The sequence below is a fragment of the Malaclemys terrapin genome, chromosome 5, assembly GCF_027887155.1.
Source record: "Malaclemys terrapin pileata isolate rMalTer1 chromosome 5, rMalTer1.hap1, whole genome shotgun sequence".
Lineage (NCBI taxonomy): Eukaryota > Metazoa > Chordata > Testudines > Emydidae > Malaclemys > Malaclemys terrapin.
In genome coordinates, this window is record NC_071509.1 from 43,995,366 (window position 1) to 44,013,256 (window position 17,891).

The 17,891-nt window shown below is 38.8% G+C and overlaps 1 protein-coding gene across 2 annotated transcripts in view; it reads left to right on the forward strand.

Annotated features, from left to right (window-relative positions):
- FAM114A1 (family with sequence similarity 114 member A1) overlaps positions 1 to 17,891 on the forward strand; it is a 57,095-nt gene that overhangs the window by 4,559 nt on the left and 34,645 nt on the right. For both annotated transcript variants that reach the window (XM_054030397.1, XM_054030398.1), the window contains exons 2-3: positions 2,364 to 2,710; positions 4,539 to 4,626. In XM_054030397.1, the coding sequence (XP_053886372.1) occupies positions 2,372 to 2,710; positions 4,539 to 4,626 (427 nt within the window). In that variant the 5' untranslated portion in view covers positions 2,364 to 2,371. The remainder of the gene's footprint in view (positions 1 to 2,363; positions 2,711 to 4,538; positions 4,627 to 17,891) is intronic.

Sequence of the window (17,891 nt, forward strand, 5' to 3'; positions counted from 1 at the left end):
CTCTCCTCTCTGGTTTTCTACCAGTTTAACTCTTCAGTTAAGCTACTCCTAATTTACATCAGTGTAAGCAAAATCAGAATCCAGCCAGTTCTGCTTCAATCATATCAATCAAGTTTCTTTGTATATTCTGTCATTACAAATATGTCTACATAGAATTCAAGTAGCCAAAACCCAAAGTGCGAGTTACCAACAGTTAAAATGAACTATATTCCTAAGTGATATAACCAACTTCATATACCAGAAAAAGCTTGAATGTGGGGTTCACTTATTTATTGCATGTAAAATTTTCTGTCACTTTAATTACTGGTATTAGAAATGTCAAAGGGAAAAAAACATTAAAAACATGAGAGAGCACCAGATTTGTATGGGACAGAAGTACATTTGGGCCTAAAATGAGGACTTTATCTACTAAAACTGTACACTTGACAGGTATCTATTCATATTTGAAACTCACTGTCATTGTAAATCTGAAGTAACTCCATGGGAGTTAAAGTTCCTACATTTGTGTAAAACTGGTATGAGAGAAGAATCAAGTCCAATATATCTGAAAAGCAGTTCTCCTTCATTTGTCTTTCAAGACCTACATTCAGATAATTTCTCTGCAGCAGCTGATATTACAAACTGCTAAATTTCAATAGTGTTCACTTACGTAGTAAGAACAGTTCTCTTCACTACCAAAATTACTGGGTGAAGTTCTCTGGACTGAGTTATACATACAGTCAGACTGGATGATCAGAGTATTCCTGTCTGTCCTTAAAATCTATTAATTATATTCCAGTGCTCTCTCCCCTGTTGTGCTTTATATGGTTGTGTTCTCAGCAACCTTGCAGGTAAAACAGACTTCTCAATTGTCAAGTCATGTCACTTGTGGCTTTAGATAATTAGTAAAGAGCTGAGTTTGAATAGATGCATCTATATTTTCCCATCTGCATATATATCCTGCTCTAAATTCTTAATAGTTTTTCAGTTTTTCTTTAAATGTTTTTCCCTCAACTTTTCCATTTGCATCAGATGCTTACACTCACTATGCCTGATTCCGATCCCATCTCATTGAGCCTCTCAGAAGGTGCAGCAGAGAAGGTGCAGTCCAGGAGGAATATCACACGAAGATGGCTGTATACCATCTTTTTGTCTTTTGGATTCCAGGCTGCTTTGGGAACCAGAGTAGTCCCCAGTATAAGTTAGAGCAGCCCCAGTGCCTGCTTTTACCTAGCATTACCCAGGCTAAACAATCAGACCTGTCTGGGCAGTCTCTGTCCCAGGTCTGCCCGCAGTATGCTCCTGTGGGGTCTTTAGGGTTGCAAATACTAAATGAATTTCAGAGAAATTCCCCCCAGGGCCCACTGCACCATACAGTGTAAAGGGGCCACAAGAGCTGGAATCAATCCATTGACTTCAATAGAGTTACTCCTAGTTTTCATCAGTACAAATGAAATCAGAATCAGACCCACTGTAAGTGGGATTTGCAAGAGCTGCAAGAGTCACAAAATACACTTTTAAGAATGGACTGCGTGTACCCCCACAGCTATTGAACAGCACAATTTTATACATCAAAATGCATGTTTTATAGCAGCTTTCATACAAATAGGACTTGAAAATGCTTTACAGAGTTAAATAATATAGTTCTGGTTCAAAGTTTAAAAAATGACTGTAGAAAAGAAAAATCTCAGTTTTCACATGAGATTAGAATATGTATGGCATGTAGGACGGATACTAGAAACATTGTTCCAGGTGGTAAGGGTTACAGTGAGGCCGCTCTTCTTGTACATGCATTGGTGAGATAATCGGAGGGACCTAGCGGAAGCCAATGCTAAACAAGCAAACAGAAATTCAGTAACTCAGCCAAAGGCTATGGGCCTACTACAAGAGTGTGTGGGTGAGGTTTTGTGGCTGGCAATGTGCAAGAGGTCAAACTAGATGATCATGATGGTCCATCTGGCCTTAGAGTCTAGTAGTCTATAATGTGAAGAAAAGAAAAAGGCTGGGACAAGGCTATATAGGGTTTTAAGTCTGCAAGATTTCTTTATATGAAGCAATCAGTGTTCATTACATGGACTCTATGTCCTCTCCTTGATCTCTGCTTGCGTCTCTCATTGACATCAATGGGAGTTCCTCCAAGATCAAGGGCTATAACTAGCCATCACAAATGAACCCTGATGATTTCTATAGATGAAACACTGCAAATTTACAACACAGACTTCTGTAGTCTTCTATGTCATTATTAGTATGCTGTGTATCTGCAATTGGATGGTACTGAAGGCTGTCTATTTCAGTGCCTTTGTGTCATTTAAGAGTTTATGGGATTTGAAATTACTTTGATTAGCTAATATAAATATACTAATTTCTTTGCTTTTTTTAAACAGAAATAAAAATGTCTGACACAAGTGATGCAATATCTGCTGAAGGAAAACCTGAAGTAATGGCAATGCTTAGCAGTGATGTGTTGGCTAATGATGCAGCAGAAGACAGTGAAACAGCTGGGATCTTGCATAAGTCTTTCCAAGATGAACAGAGACAAGTTTCTCATAATACTAGTAATGGACAAGAAGGGGACATGGTTATCAATGAAAATCCTTTGACTGCAGAAGTAATTGCAAATCAGCCTTCCAGTGGAGAGGTGACTGAAAACATACCTACTGACTGCAGTGAGTCTGTGAGCCTTGATCCTGAACCTGGATCAGAAGTGACACCGAATGAACAAAGCAGTCCAGTAAGTAATCTTGCCTCTTTCTTCCAAAAATCTTTCCTTGATGGTAATTAGCTTTCTGTACGACAGAATCATGAGCATGTTTCCCCACTTGGTGCGAAGGACAGGATGCTGTAAAAATAATATATTCATTGCACTAGAATCTTGCTATGAAATAATCGTGGGCAATTTTTTACAAAAACCTAGGAAATCATACAAAAAAATCTGTGTTAAAATAATACTGTTTAGGTTGCAGTGAAGCACTCCAAAGTTAGGAAACATCCGATTTGCCCATGTAACATTAATTTGACCCGCTTGTGCGTATGCACTATGATCGTCTTTAATTTCCCCCACACCCCGGTTCATTCAGTGCACAGGAGGGACCAAAAAGTGGGCAGAATTGGGTCACATATGCAATTATAAATTGGTGCTTCCTTATTTCTGAGTTCTTGACTTTGCATCCTATACAATGTCCTAGGACTGTGTTTGTTTTCAAATTTACATTGTGATAGCACCTGGAGGCCTTAATCAGATTTGGGCCACATTGTAGAACTGTACAAACATATAATAATGACAGTCCCTTCCCCAAAGAGATGGCAGTCTAAGGCCAGTCTAACCCTATGCAGCAAAGCATTTAGGTATGTGCTTAATCCCATTGAGTTCAGTGAGACTTAAGCACATTTTAAATGCTTGCTGAATAGGGCCCTTTAAAGATAAGACACAACAGATGGACAAACCACGAGCTCAAAAGCAAGAGGATGTTTTCCTAAACTAGCTGTATTTGCTATTCTTAGCTAATTGGTAGTCATAGCCACAATTCACCATCTGTTTAACCATTATCAGATGACATTTCTATTGTATGTTCCATAGAGCTCATTTACAAAATCTTGAAATGTTTCAGTTATTATTACTATTGATTTATTTATATTATTATTACCCACTACTTCGAAAATTCTAGTTAATTAGCCATAATAAAACAGTGAGACATCTGAAATTAAAGTATCCCTGGCTGTTGAGGGTTCTTTTCTACTTCAGCTGAGTGCACAGAACTGCTTACTTTAGTGCAATATTGCTATTGCTTGTGGATATAATGTTTGTTACACCTGTAAAAGCAAAAGTTGTTTACTTTATTTTTTCATGTCAGCAGAATAGAATCCATGTCCAATCAGGGCACACTCTGCAGCTTCTTCATGTTATATTGCAAACTAAAAGGATGTCTGATCAATTACAAACAAGGAATTGTAGGCCAAGGACTGGAGGAAAGAGATTATTTACTCTGCCCCTTTGAAAATGGGTGAAGAGGTTCAAGTTCATAAGACATGTACCTTTTCTAATGAACCTGTTTTCCTGGCCAAAGGTCCAGTACATATTGAAGCTAGGTTACAAAGAAGTAATATAGAGGTTCTAACAAGGCTATTGGTTTCTTAGCCTTATTAAAATGTGAAAGACTGAAAATAGTCTACTACGATAATCTTAGCTGTTACAAATTATTTTCTTGAGAAAGGGAATGCAGGATTGTGCACCGTAGCTATTTTCTTCTCCACATCAGCCATAGAAGCTTAAGCTTTCACCAGAAACCTCAATTTAAAGTGCAATTCAAAGGACAGTACGTAAAATAATGCAACACTGCAACATCACCATTGCATATAAGCCAGTATCTTCTCTTGGGTTTATCTTTCCACAGATTCCCTGATGGCATTAGTGTTGAATCACAAACATAATTATATTATATTTTCTGCCTGCTGTCATCATTTATTACATGCTGGATTCTGTTTTCTAGTGTTAGTTGTTTTTCCTCCTGTCTTTGGGTAACATTCATTTCTGACAGTGGACTTAATATTTTCTTCTGTAGGATTTGGACTCCTCTCCTAAAGGAAGTGGATGGGGAGCTTGGGGATCGTGGGGCAAATCTCTGCTGTCAACAGCCTCTGCCACAGTTGGTAAGTGTTCGACCATTGAAGGTTGTGGCATCACTGGAAAGTACTTTTAAATCAGAGTTTTAATGCAGGTTGGCATGGTTAAATACTCTTAAAGGCAACAATTAATGTTAAAGTGGTTGCTTACACTTGTAAGATTTATAAGCAATCTTATCCTGATTTGAATGACAAAATTACTGGGCTATCATGACCTTTGTAATGTGGAAGAAAGATGGATTTTCTTCTTGTAAATCATTTTGGCTTTCACGGAAAGTCCAAGGTTCAATAAACTAAAAACTATCCTTTGGGTTTCAGAGAGCATAAGAAGATCCTGAATCTTTTTTTTTTTTTAATTGTAAGCCTCTTTTAACTTCTAATATCTCTTCTAACTTCAAATCCAACCTAAATCACTAGTGACCAAAATATGTTATATTATCAATTTCTTATGTGACATGAGTTTGTGGTTTCAGGTAGCCATATTACAAAGACACCAGTCTAATTTTCATCCTTACTGGAAGTCTTAAAAGAGAGGCTAAGAACTGAGTGGTTTGAAGACTGAATTAACCTTCCCAGTCTTCGGGTACATCTACACTACCTGCCGGATCGGTGGGTAGCGATCGATCTATCAGGGATCGATTTATCGCGTGTAGTGTAGACACGATAAATCGATCCCCAATCGCTTTCCCGTTGACTGCTGAACTCCAGCTCGGCAAGAGGCAGAAGCAAAGTCTATGGGGGAGCGGCGGCCGTCAATCCCACGCCGCGAGGACGCGAAGTAAGTGATTCTAAGTTGATCTAAGATACGTCGACTTCAGCTACGCTATTCTCATAGCTGAAGTTGTGTATCTTAGATCGACCTTCCCCGCAGTGTAGAGCAGACCTTCAAGATGGTATCAGGGTTGAGGCAAATTGAGAGGACAGTGTTGGAGAAGCTTTCACTGCTGTTGCCCATTCATATTCTTCATTCTCTTTGGGCTGTCTGGCCGGCATCTTTCACAAACAGCGAAGGGTTAAAAAGTCACCTTTTACCCATGCTGACCATAGAGTCATAGTTGAGAAATCACAGTATTTTCATTTGATTATATTCACACAAATCACCATTTAAATCCTGGATTTTTGGGAGTGGGCTCTACTAACATCCAAATATACTATCATTCCTTGAATTAATGTAGGTTTGATAAAGTGAATAAAATATAAGCTATGTAATAGGCATTAAACATTGAGAATTTTCTATGTAATAGCAAGCTCATGGCACGAGCAGGGACTTTGTGTATGTTATGATTATTTAGATTATAACTAATAGGCATTTCAAGGAATTTAAGAAATGCATGCAGTGAGTTTAGTCATGTTAGATTAAAACAAAAATGTATATGCTTTGAACAGAAAGGAAACACAGTATTCCCATGTTTATACTTTATATACAGTACATATAATAGCATTGCTGTTACAAATAACACGTGCAAAGTCTTTCATATAAGTACTGCTGACCTATGACTGTAATCCCCTAATAGGTAGTTTCTTGCATGGGGAAACAAATATGTACTAATCAACTCTTCAATCTAACAGAGAAAGGTATAAAATGATCCCACTGCTGGAAGTTGCAGCTAGACCAATTCAGACAGGAAATAAGGTATACATTTTTGACAGTGAGAGTAATGAAGCACTGGAACAATTTTTCAAGAGTCATGGTGGATACTCCATCACTGACTATTTTTAAATAAAGATTAGATGTTTTTGTAAAGGATCTGCTCTAGGAATTACTTTGGGGGAAGTTCTATGGCTTGTGTTAAACAGGAGGTCAGATTAGATGTTCACAATGATCCCTTCTGTTTTGGAATCTATGAATTTCTTAATATAACCAAGGAATATTCAGGAGACCTGTGGGTACTGAAATACAAAACATTCTTCCAAGCAAGTGAGATGTGTCATGCAATAGTCTTCTTATTTCAATTACCCAACTTGCTTACTATTATTATTATCTGTATTTTCACACAGTGCTCAGAAAGTTTCTGTATTTGATGATATAATGGCTAGCATGCATCTGTATCACTGTCTTTTTACTAAATGAAATACAGTAATTCCTCACTTAACATCTTCCTGGTTAATGTGTTTTTGCTATTCGGTTGCTGACCTATTAGAGAACATAAAGTCCTGCAATGTTCCCTTATAACGTTGTTTGGCTCCCCCCGCTTCGCCCACAAAGTGCTCCTGCCCAGGAGCGGGGTTGGGGTGCGGGGGCTTGCCCTGCTCCGCCTGTCTGGCATTCCAGCTGGGGAGCAGGCAAGCCCCCACGCCTCCACACTGCTCCCCAGCAAGAGCCCCGGGTGGGCGGAACGGGGCAAGCCCCTGCACCTCGACCCCGGTCCCTGGCAGGAGCCCTAGGCGGGCAGAATGGAGCAAGCCCCTGCATCCCCACCCCACTCCCTGGCAGGAGCCCCAGGCAGGTGGAATGGGGCAAGCCCCACGCCCTGACCCTTCTCTCCAGCTGGAATGCCCGGCGAGCGGAGCAGGGCAAGCCCCCGCGCCCCAACCCCGCTACGCCCCTGCCTCAACCAAGCTTCACAATCATCATTGGTGAGAACAGTGTTAAATTGTTTGTTTAAAATTATTTAAAACTTATACTGTTTAGGTATATAATGTCTTTTGTCTGGCAGAAAAAATTTCCCTGGAACTTAAACCCCCCCTATTTATATTAATTCTTATTAATTGGATTAGCTTAAAATCATTTAGCTTAAAGTTGCATTTTTCAAGAACATAACTAGCACATTAAGTGAGGAGTTACTGTATTTACTCCACTATGTGATCAGGTTATTGTCTAATGGTTCTCCTACACTGGATATAAATCTTATCACTACTGCAACTCAGTTCATCTCCCTTGTGGGTATGCATTATGATACCATCTTTAATTACAAGATCACATACTATTTTTTCCACAGGATCCCTGCCTCTTTCAGTGCACAGGATGGACCTACTCTAAGGATGAATCAGGGTTGCTAGTGAAGGAGGCTATGGTCTGTAGGATCCCTGCTTCATTTGTTTCTGAAGTTGAATGTGTGTAGTGAATGAGGCAGGGGATTGCAAGAAGAAAAAGAATAGTCTCATGCTTAAGGCAGTTGAATGCTGCCCTGGAGAATCGGATTCTAATCCTGCCTCTGCCCCAGTTCCTGTGTAATGTTAAACCAAACAATTCACATGTGGTCACTAATTGTATTTCCTAATTTTCTGGGTGCTTGACTTGAGACCCTGGGGTCTGATTTGCAGAAGTGCTGAGCACTCACCACTGCAGCTGAAGAATTGGGAACTGTGCTTTGAATATATAAAGTGCAATACAGTGCTCTGTCTTCTGAAAAAAATCAAGTGTTGGGCATCTCAGATTGGATACCCAAAACTAGTAGATATTTTTGACTTTAATCTCTCTGTGCCACAGTTCCCCATCTATAAAGTGGGGATAATACCACGCCCTAACCTTACAGGGTGTTGTGAAAATAATTAATAATATTAATAAAGTACTCAGATACTATAGTGAAGAGAACTACAGAAAAATCCATTAGGAAATTAATAAATATGTCTTCAGATCAAGGTATGAATAGTGTACAGTAAGACAGACATGGGGCCACACTTTGAAGAATGAGGAGAAAACAAACTATTGAATAACTGATCATTAAAGAGAGCACCATCCATCCCACGCACTGAATGAGGCAGGGATCCTGTGGAAAAAATGGCACGTAATGAAGACGGTATCATAATCCAGTTTCCTGGGGCGCTGAAATAAGGCTACACAGGCAACCTGTATTCTGGTATTTCCTAATGTAAGTGTGCTTGTCTTTGCAACTTTAATAATGTTCTTGTAACATAGGATTTTGTGTGTGTGATAAATATATCTAATTAGAAATGTCTCCCTCTTTGTATATGAAAGGCAACTGGTGATGACTTCTAGCCTTTCTGATGTTCTTGTTATGTACTGCTGTCTCTGAATTGTATGCTGAAATTATCTAAGTAGGGCCAAATCCTTAGTTATATATTGGAAATAACTAAGGTTGCAGGCATGTAATTGAGAGGAGCATTTAACTTGCAAAACAGAATGCTGTCCTCAGTTGCACATGCACATTTCTCATTAAGGTAATTAAGAGAGACACCTTTATCTGATGGTAAAATGTACTAAAAAAGAGACATGATGTATGGTATGAAGAGACATTAAAAAGAATGGCATTGTTTAGAGAGAAGATGAGTATGAGGGATATGGTAGAAGTATATAAAATAATTAATGGTATAGAAAATATCATACCATTAGATGATTAGATTAGGGGGTTAGTCTATATGTCCCTTGCAGTCCCTTCTAACCCTATGATTTTATACTTACCCTCATAGTTACCTTTTCTCATAGTAGAAGAACAAGGGGACAGTCAATGAAATTGAAAGTAAGCACATTTAAAACTAGTAAAAGGAAATACTTTTTTAAACACATAATTGACCTGTCGAACTCACTGCCACCAGATATAATTGGGGCCAAGAGCTTCGTATCCAAGGGTTAGAAAAGGATTAGACATTTTTATGGATGGATACTCAAAGTTACCGAGATAAAATTGAAACATTGTTATATGAGATATAAGCTCCCATGCTTCCAGGCGTAAGTCAGACTCTGCTTACTTGGGGTTAGGAAGAAATTCCCCCTACAAACAGGCTATTTCTTAATTGTCCATTATAGGAATTTTTGCTCCCAACTCTAAAGTATTTATTGCTGTCCACTGTCAGAGACAGGATATTGGACTAGATGGACCACAGATCTGAGCAGTATTATAATTCCTATATAGAGAGGAAATGGTGCAAAGCATTTTATACTATTAGTGGGGGAATCTTTGCAATGTATCTTCTTTTTATTGAATATTTATTATTCTCCTTAAAAATATTCTGAGTAGCTGAGTAATTCATCCCACACTTCCTCTTCCATCCTTTCCAATATAACAGAAAACAGACATCACATGATGCAATCCACTTGAATGTTGCTCATTCCCTTAATGTAGCAAGTGCTACAAACAGAGCCACTTTTCTCATACTAAAACTAGCAGCAACATCTTAGATTTGGACTTTGCTATTTCTTAGTAATCTCATTTCTGTAACAGACTTGCTTGTTCCCAGTCAAGCATGACAAATGTTTACTGTCCTTTGCTTTATTTGTTATAAATTGTTCTTTGTAAAAGTAGCTGAAATGGTTGCACAGTTGTGATTGACCAGTTAACATTTTAAAGGGCTAACAGCTCTTCTCAAGGATGACTGAAATGGATGTTCATCCCTGTCGGTTTCATTATCCTTCAAGCCCTGATTTAGCACTTCCAAACAGATTAGCATTTTTACAGTATGGCAGTAATTTGCTTAGCATTGTTGTTGGTTTCTAGCAGCAGTTTCTGTGTAGATTCAATCTTCTTTCCCTACTTAATTATTTTGACATATACAAACAATTGTTTGTTTGTTTTTTAAGAAAATGTCTTTCATCTCCAAAGTAACCTTGATATTTATCTGGTCTTGTTGGGCTCCCCCTCTTCTCAGCATCCCCACTGGTATTAATGTCGGTGACACGGTGCTAAACAAAAAGCTTTCATAATGCCTTTTGATTGGTAACACTTACAGCCTGAACCATGGTCAGTATTTGACACTAGATGTCACACTAATTAAATGTTTGAGGCTATGGGAGAAAGAATGAAGTAGGTTGCCATTTAATGAGGTAAGAAGATTTTTGTTTAAAAGCATGCTGGGTCTGAGTCTCTCCTTGCTGGCAACGGCATAAATCAAGAGTAGCTCTATTGAAGTCACTGAGAAGAGAATCAGTCCCACTATGGCGTGAACAGCATAACATTGCATGGTGTCACAAATATATCCATTTTCTTTGCCCTTTCCCCCTCCCTCTCTGAAACGATCATGTTTTTAATGAATCAACAATAGTGCATCCAAATGTTTTATTGCTTATATTAGTGCATTACATAAGTTACATATTTGCTTCACTTATGATGTTGGACTGGCTTTGTGTCCTACCAAAGCCAATTCCCTAATTTGTGGCATATGTGCACAACATACTACATAAATTGTAAAAATCAGATGCCCATGTTTAAACTTGCACATCCATTAATATGCCATAATACAGTGAAAAAATATTTGGGTTTCTATTCTGCCACTGTTTAACTTGAATTATCAATTAATTGATATTAGAGAGCTGCATAATGTGTCTCTTTACACATACTCATGTTCCGTATTCTGCTCTCTTGATTATTTTGTGCATGTGTGTATTCCTCTTCCAGTTCTTAATCCTGCATAACAGTACACAAAATATCAACCACCATAAACCTTTTCTTTGTGCTGCCTGATGTCTTTTTGTCATTCGGTATGACAAAATGAAATGTAGCTTGCTGATATCACTGTATGCATGAGTGGTTCGTAGGTATGTGTAGTAATCAGTGTTACATAGCTTAAATTTCATTATGTGTTGAACAGAAGTGGAAATGCCTGAAATTATGTGAAACTGAAACATTGAGATGCTGTGAAAAGCTGTTCCTTTCCCTAAATACATTATTCCCTTGTTGCAGAATAAGGAATAACATCAACTGTGAAGGCTGGATGTTATGCTCATACCTTGTGTGGTCATAAAAAAGACAACTTAATCTCCTCAGAAAATATCTTTTTCATTACATAAATTAGAGCTGATTAGGCATGATGTGTTTAAGACTGAAATAACATGGATGTTAAAAACTGCTTTGGAAATAACACACAGATGATTTAGCTGCTGTAAAAATAACACATTTTTTACAGTTCTTACATTATAAGGACATTTAATAAAGTTCATGTTTCACAACCTGGTAGTCCTGAACAGATTTCAGGGGGTTGCAGCCATCTTCCTTTCTTTGTGGCTACATGGAACATGAAATATTTTTTCTCTTGTAACATGGAGTCGTGGTATAGAAAAGGTTGAGAATCACTGATACAATTTACAGCCCTTCATGTCAATTAAGAACATAAGAACAGTCTTACTGTGTCAGACCAATGGTCCATCTAGCCCAATATCCTGTCTTCCGACAGTGTGGCCAATGCCAGGTGCTTCAGAGGGAATGAACAGAACAGGTAATCATCAAGTGATCCATCCCCTGTCACCCATTCCCAACTTCTGGCAAACAGAGGCTAGGGACAGTGGTGTAGCCAGGTGGAGGGAAGAGGGGGGAGCGATGAAGCTTCAGTGCCACCGAAGACACCCGAAGCGAGTGAAGGGCCCGCCGCCGAAGACTCGGAGCGCCGCCCCGTCAGTAAAAGCGCCGCAGCGGGTGGCGCCTTTTTTTTCCCCGCTCCCGTGTGAGTAAAATTAAAAAGGCGCCACTTGTGCTCGGTGAGGGAGCGGCCACTCCACCCCTCCCCCACCAGCTACGCTACTGGCTAGGGACACTTCAGAGCTTGGTTTTGCTAATAGCCACTGATGGACCTATCTTCCATGAACTTATCCAGTTCTTTTTTTAACTCTGTAATAGGCTTGGCTTTCACAACATCCTCTAGCAAAGAGTTCCACAGGCTGACTGTGCGTGGTGTGAAGAAATACTTCCTTTTGTTTGTTTTAAACCTGCTGCCTATTAATTTCATTTGGTGACCTGTTGTTCTTGTGTTATGAGAAGGAGGAAACAACACTTCCTTATTTACTTTCTTCACACCATTCATGATTTTATAGAGCTTTTTCATATCCCCTCTTAGTCTTCTCTTTTCTAAGCTGAAAAGTCCCAGTCTTATTAATCTCTCCTCATATGGAAGCTGTTCCAGACCTCAATAATTTTTATTGCCCTTTTCTTTACCTTTTCCAATTTCAGTTTGTCTTTTTTGAGATGGGATGACCAGATCTGCACGCAGTATTCAAGATGTGGGCGTACCATAGAGGCAATATGATATTTTCTGTTTTATTATCTATCCCTTTCCTAATGATTCTCAGCATTCTGTTAGCTTTTTTTGACTGCCATTGCAGTTTGAGTGGGTGTTTTCAGAGAACTATCCACAATGACTCCAAGATCTCTTTCTTGAGTGGTAACAGCTAATTTAGATCCCATCATTTTACATGTATAGTTGGCATTATGTTTTCCAATGTGCAGTACTTTGCATTTATCAACATTGAATTTCATCTGCCATTTTGTTGCTGTTTTATAAAAACATATACGTATAAATATCCTTTTGGAATAAGGACATACATGGGGCCTGAATCTGATCTCACTTCCTGTTTTAAATGGACTTACTCCTGATTTACATAATGGTGTAACTGTGATCAGAATTGAGCCCAGGAGTGTGTCCTTGAAGAGTTTTAAAAACACAGAGGGCAGTTTTGACCTGGACCATAAAATCCATGAAGAACCAGTAGCGTTGTTGAGGCTGAGCATGCTGTGATGCTATGTATTTCTAGATATGAACCAGGGGGCAGCACTGTTCTGCATATACTGTCTTCTTCTATGGTTGAGGTTGCTGTGAGCACATCAGGCCATGCTCAATTCCCTCTGCTGGCTCCCAGCCAGTTTCAGATGCCAATTTTAGGCCTTGGCCCTAATCTTTGACATATTAAATGGATCATGCTCCAGCTGTTGTAAAGATCAAAATTCAACATATGAATGTCTGCAACAGTTGCACTCCTCTGCAATGCTTAATTTGTAATGAAAGAGGTGCTGGGGCTCAAGCAATTTTTTTTATATTCATAATTGATGCAGCAAGCCCAGAGGTGCCCGAGTTCTGAACTGCCAAGCCCAGAGGTGTCGGAGCTCAGCCCTGGCAAGCCCTGGCACAAATTAAGCACTACGCCTCTGGGACCATGAAGATCACAAAGCCTGGGATGAAGTGTCAAAGCTGGGGACAAAGTGTTCTTGATTTAGGGGATCTGACTTCGGTACAAATTTCCAGAGGTGATCAGTCAAATGCAGAGCTGACCATCTTTAGGATATGTTGCAAAACCTTCCTCTTTGAAAAAGCCTTTCCACCGTAGCAAGAATGACAGTGACAACGTTCTACACAAACACCGTCCCCTGCTAATCAAAACCCTCTAACTTTGTAACGAACAAATCAACCAACCAAAAAACAAAACAAGAAAAACTACCCCAAGCAGAGTTTTTCTCCAAAATGACAGGAATACTGAAAGATGCTTCTCTCACCCAAGAGACGCTCCTCTGTCTTTGAGACAGTTAGATGAAGGAAGTGGAGACAAAGCCATAAATTTAATTAGGAAACAGATGGAGAGAGGGTGGACAGAAAAGAGTCACTAATTTTGTCAGAAGATACTGTATTTGTAATATCTGCGTAAATATGACACCACTATGTAAAACAAAATCAGTAAGTCTTCATCTCTAAAACACAGAACCATCGAGAGCCCTCCCGTTTCCATGTTGTTAAAGTAACAAATAATTTTTCATTTGAATGTCTGTCACGCTCACATTCTAAAACAATTTGTATTTTCATGATGTTTGTGCTTTTTCTCATTCATGTACATCCTCAACAATGATGACATGCCCCAGCTGCGCTACTTTGAGCTAATCGGCTTCTTTTGTTATAGTCGGAGGTACTTAGCTCAGAGCTTAGTTCAGCAAAACTGCATCCAGTTTCCCTGAATTATTGGCTCACAGTTCTGCGGTGCATGAAAGCTAGAGGTACAGTTCTGCAAATGCTGAATTCTCATAATGTAAATATCAATACACCACCAAAATATGCATGCTCATTTTCTTGACGGTGTAAGCATAGCTGAAAAGCCATAAGTATATTTTTCAGGCCAGCATTTCAGAATGTAAGAAAAAACAAAACATCATTTTTATGTAAGGAAACTGGAAAATCAACCTAAAAAAACCCTGCACACCTTCCTATGTGAAGTTAATATTTTTAAAAAATTATATATTGATTTGTCTGCAATATTTTGTCACAATCTCAAAAGAAGGTGAATACAATTTTATGACTCAGTAGAAAAAAAAGTAATTGAAATTTCTTTTGGATTTCCCTTTTGTAAAAATATAAATAATAGAAATGCTAACAAATGCAACATAGAGTATCTAGCTATATTAGTTTACAAGCACAAATTAACAATTACTTACAGTCCCAGAAAGTTGGTCAATAAAAATAATGAATCATGAATTTACTAATGCTAATAATATTTTCATTGAACCAATTAAAATGCACAGCAGGCTAGGGAAAGATAAAGTAGAACTTCAGTCTGCAATAACTCTGTTGACTCACAGTTTCATTGCTGGTAGCCTAACTAACCATGCACAGTTTGACACACAACTACAGTTTGTGAGACAGGAAAAAAGAGGCAAAGATCATTTCAACCATCTTGTTGTGACAAATCAAAATTCTAAGCTGCCAAGTCTCATTGTTTCAATGTAAAATGCAAGAGTCCCACGTAGACTAAACTATAAAATAGTAAATCAGTTATTTCACATAGTCAGCACAATCTGCAGGTCTGTTCTGTAAGAGATTTCTGTACTTTGGAACTTTGTGTTTTCCCCAAGATACTCTGCTGTTCTTGCATGTGATCTCTCAAATGTGCTGCTTCACAATGTGGAGTTATTTTATGTAATTTTATAGTCCCCAGACGATACTTATTGAATTCATAGAGCATCTCATGAATAATCCATCTGGCGATCACAGAACCATGCAGCAAAACTTCCCTCCACTCCACCCTCAATCACAATGGTTTGTTGCATCTCTCTCTAATTGGATACCCCAGATGCATATAAATACTGTACTGTACTCTAGCTACTGATGAACTGTTTTGCAGCAATCAAAATAACTCTGGGAAAACTCATTTTTTAATTTATAAAATGCATGCAGTTCCCAATCTTAGGGAATATGGACAATATTTAATAAACACCTACAATTGTGTTTGTTTTAGATTTCTAGAAATGTCTTTGATTTGTTTTCTAGATTGATTTTTCACATCACAGCTTTTTAACTCATGACAACTTAGCTGATGGCAGAGAAGCATAAGTGTGCAGAAGTATCATTAACACCTCCTTGTGCATACTTAGGCCCCAAATCGGCAAGATATATGCAAGAGGATTTTCAGAAACTCTCAGCATTGTCCTAACCCTGGTCCTGTAGACTCCAGTAGGAGCAGAGTTTGGCAAACACTGTATGCTTTTGAAAGAACAGCCTTTACCTAAGCCTGCCTTTAAGATTGTGAATAGTCCCATTGACTTCAATGGGACCACCTACCAAATACCTTTCTAAATGAGGGTGCAATGCTTGTTTTTCTGCCACCTGATCCAACCAGAGCTCCTCCTGTCCAAAGGTCAAATGCCTAGGTAACATACACAAAGAAAGCTGGTTAGTATTATTGGGGGAAGATGATTTGAAGGTTAAAATTAGAGCAACAACATAACCCAGGAGAGTGGGATGATTGATTGTTTAGAGAGCAAAGGTTCATAAAGGAAAGCCCTGCATCTGTGTTCAGAGCCTAGTCCTGTAAGGTCCTGATCATCCTCAACTCTCCTTTGTATCACCTCTCAGGACTTTTAGGGAAAGTGTTCCTAAAATCCAATCCAAGTAACACACTTGAGAACAAATCCGCTAGCCCCAAAAATGTTGGGAGAAAAGATGAATTGCATGGATTGTATTCTTTGAGGGTGTCAGAAGGCAAGTGAGCAAGGGAGGGAGACCCAGTGGATATAGTGTACTTGGACTTTCAGAAAGCCTTTGACAAGGCCCTACACCAAAGGCTCTTAAGCAAAGTAATCAATCAAGGGATAAGAGGAAAGGTCCAGTATATGGTTAAAAGATAGGAAACAAAGGGTAGGAATAAATGGTCAGTTTTCCCAATGGAGAGAGGTAAATAGCAGGGTCCCCCAAGGATCTGTACTGGCACCTGAGCCATTCAACATATTCATTAATGTTCTGGAAAAGGGGGTAAACAGGTGGCAAAGTTTACAGATGATACTAAGTTGCTCAAGATGGTTAAGCCCAAAAATGACTGCAAAGAGTTACAGAGGAATCTCCCAAAAGTGGGTGACTGGGCAACAAAATGGCAGATAAAATTCAATCTTGATAAGTGCAAAGTAATGCACACTGGAAAAATAATCCCAATGATACATACAAAATTATGGGGTCTAAATTAGGTGTTTTCACTCAAGAAGGAGATCTTGGAGTCATTGTGGATAGTTCGATGAAAACATCTGCTCAGAGTGCAGCAACAGTCAAAAAAGCTAACAATGTTAGGAACCCTTAAGAATAGAATAGATAATAAGACAGAAAATATCATAATGCCACTATGTAAATCTTTGATATGCCCACACCTTGAATACTGCATGCAGTTTTGGTCACCTCATCTCAAAAAGATATATTAGAATTGGAAAAGGTTCAGAAAATGGGGTATGGAACAGCCTCCATATGAGGAGAGATTAAAAAGACAGAAAAGAGATGACTAAGGGGGGATATGAGAGAGGTCTATAAAATCATGACAGGTGTGGAGAAAGTGAATAATTAAGTGTTATTTACCCATTCACATAACTCAAGAACCCGGGGTCAACCAATGAAATTAATAGGCAGCAAGTTTAAAACAAACACAAGGAAGTACTCCTTCACATAACGCACAGTCAATCTGTGGAACTCATTGCCAGGGGATATAGTAAAGGCCAAGACTATTAACAGAGTTCCAAAAAGAACTGCATAAGTTCTTGGAGGATGGGTCTATCAGTTGGTATTAGCCAAGATGGTCAGAGATACAACCCTATGCACCAGGTGTCCCTAAACCTCAGACAGCCAGAAACTGGGACTGGATGACAGCGGATATATCACTCAATAACTGTTCTGTTCTGTTCATTCCCTCTGAAGAATCTGGCACTGGCCACTGTCAGAAGACAGGATATTGGGCTAGATGGACCATTGATCTGATCCAATATGGCCATCCATTCTTATGAAACATCTGAATTCCACTTAAGCCCCAGCCCTGGGAGGCACAGAGCACCCTCAGTTCCCATTTTAGTTAATCAGCGCTGAAGGCACTCAGTACTTTGAAAGATTGAGCACTAAATTTACCCCTCTCTGTCACAATAACAAAATTTACAATGATCTATATCCTGTATCATTTGTATTCTATTTCATTTTCATCATTTCTGCTCAATTAACATACAGGACACGAGTTTGAAATGTATTAATATAACTAGTGAGTAAATGAAGGTCTAGCTGGCTTTTCTGACCTAGAAAATAAGTTAAGCAGATGTAGTAGGCTTCATATTTTGTGAGTTTCACCTAATTTTTAATTGATGTATTTACTAAGCATTAAATATTATGCCTTGTTACTAGTA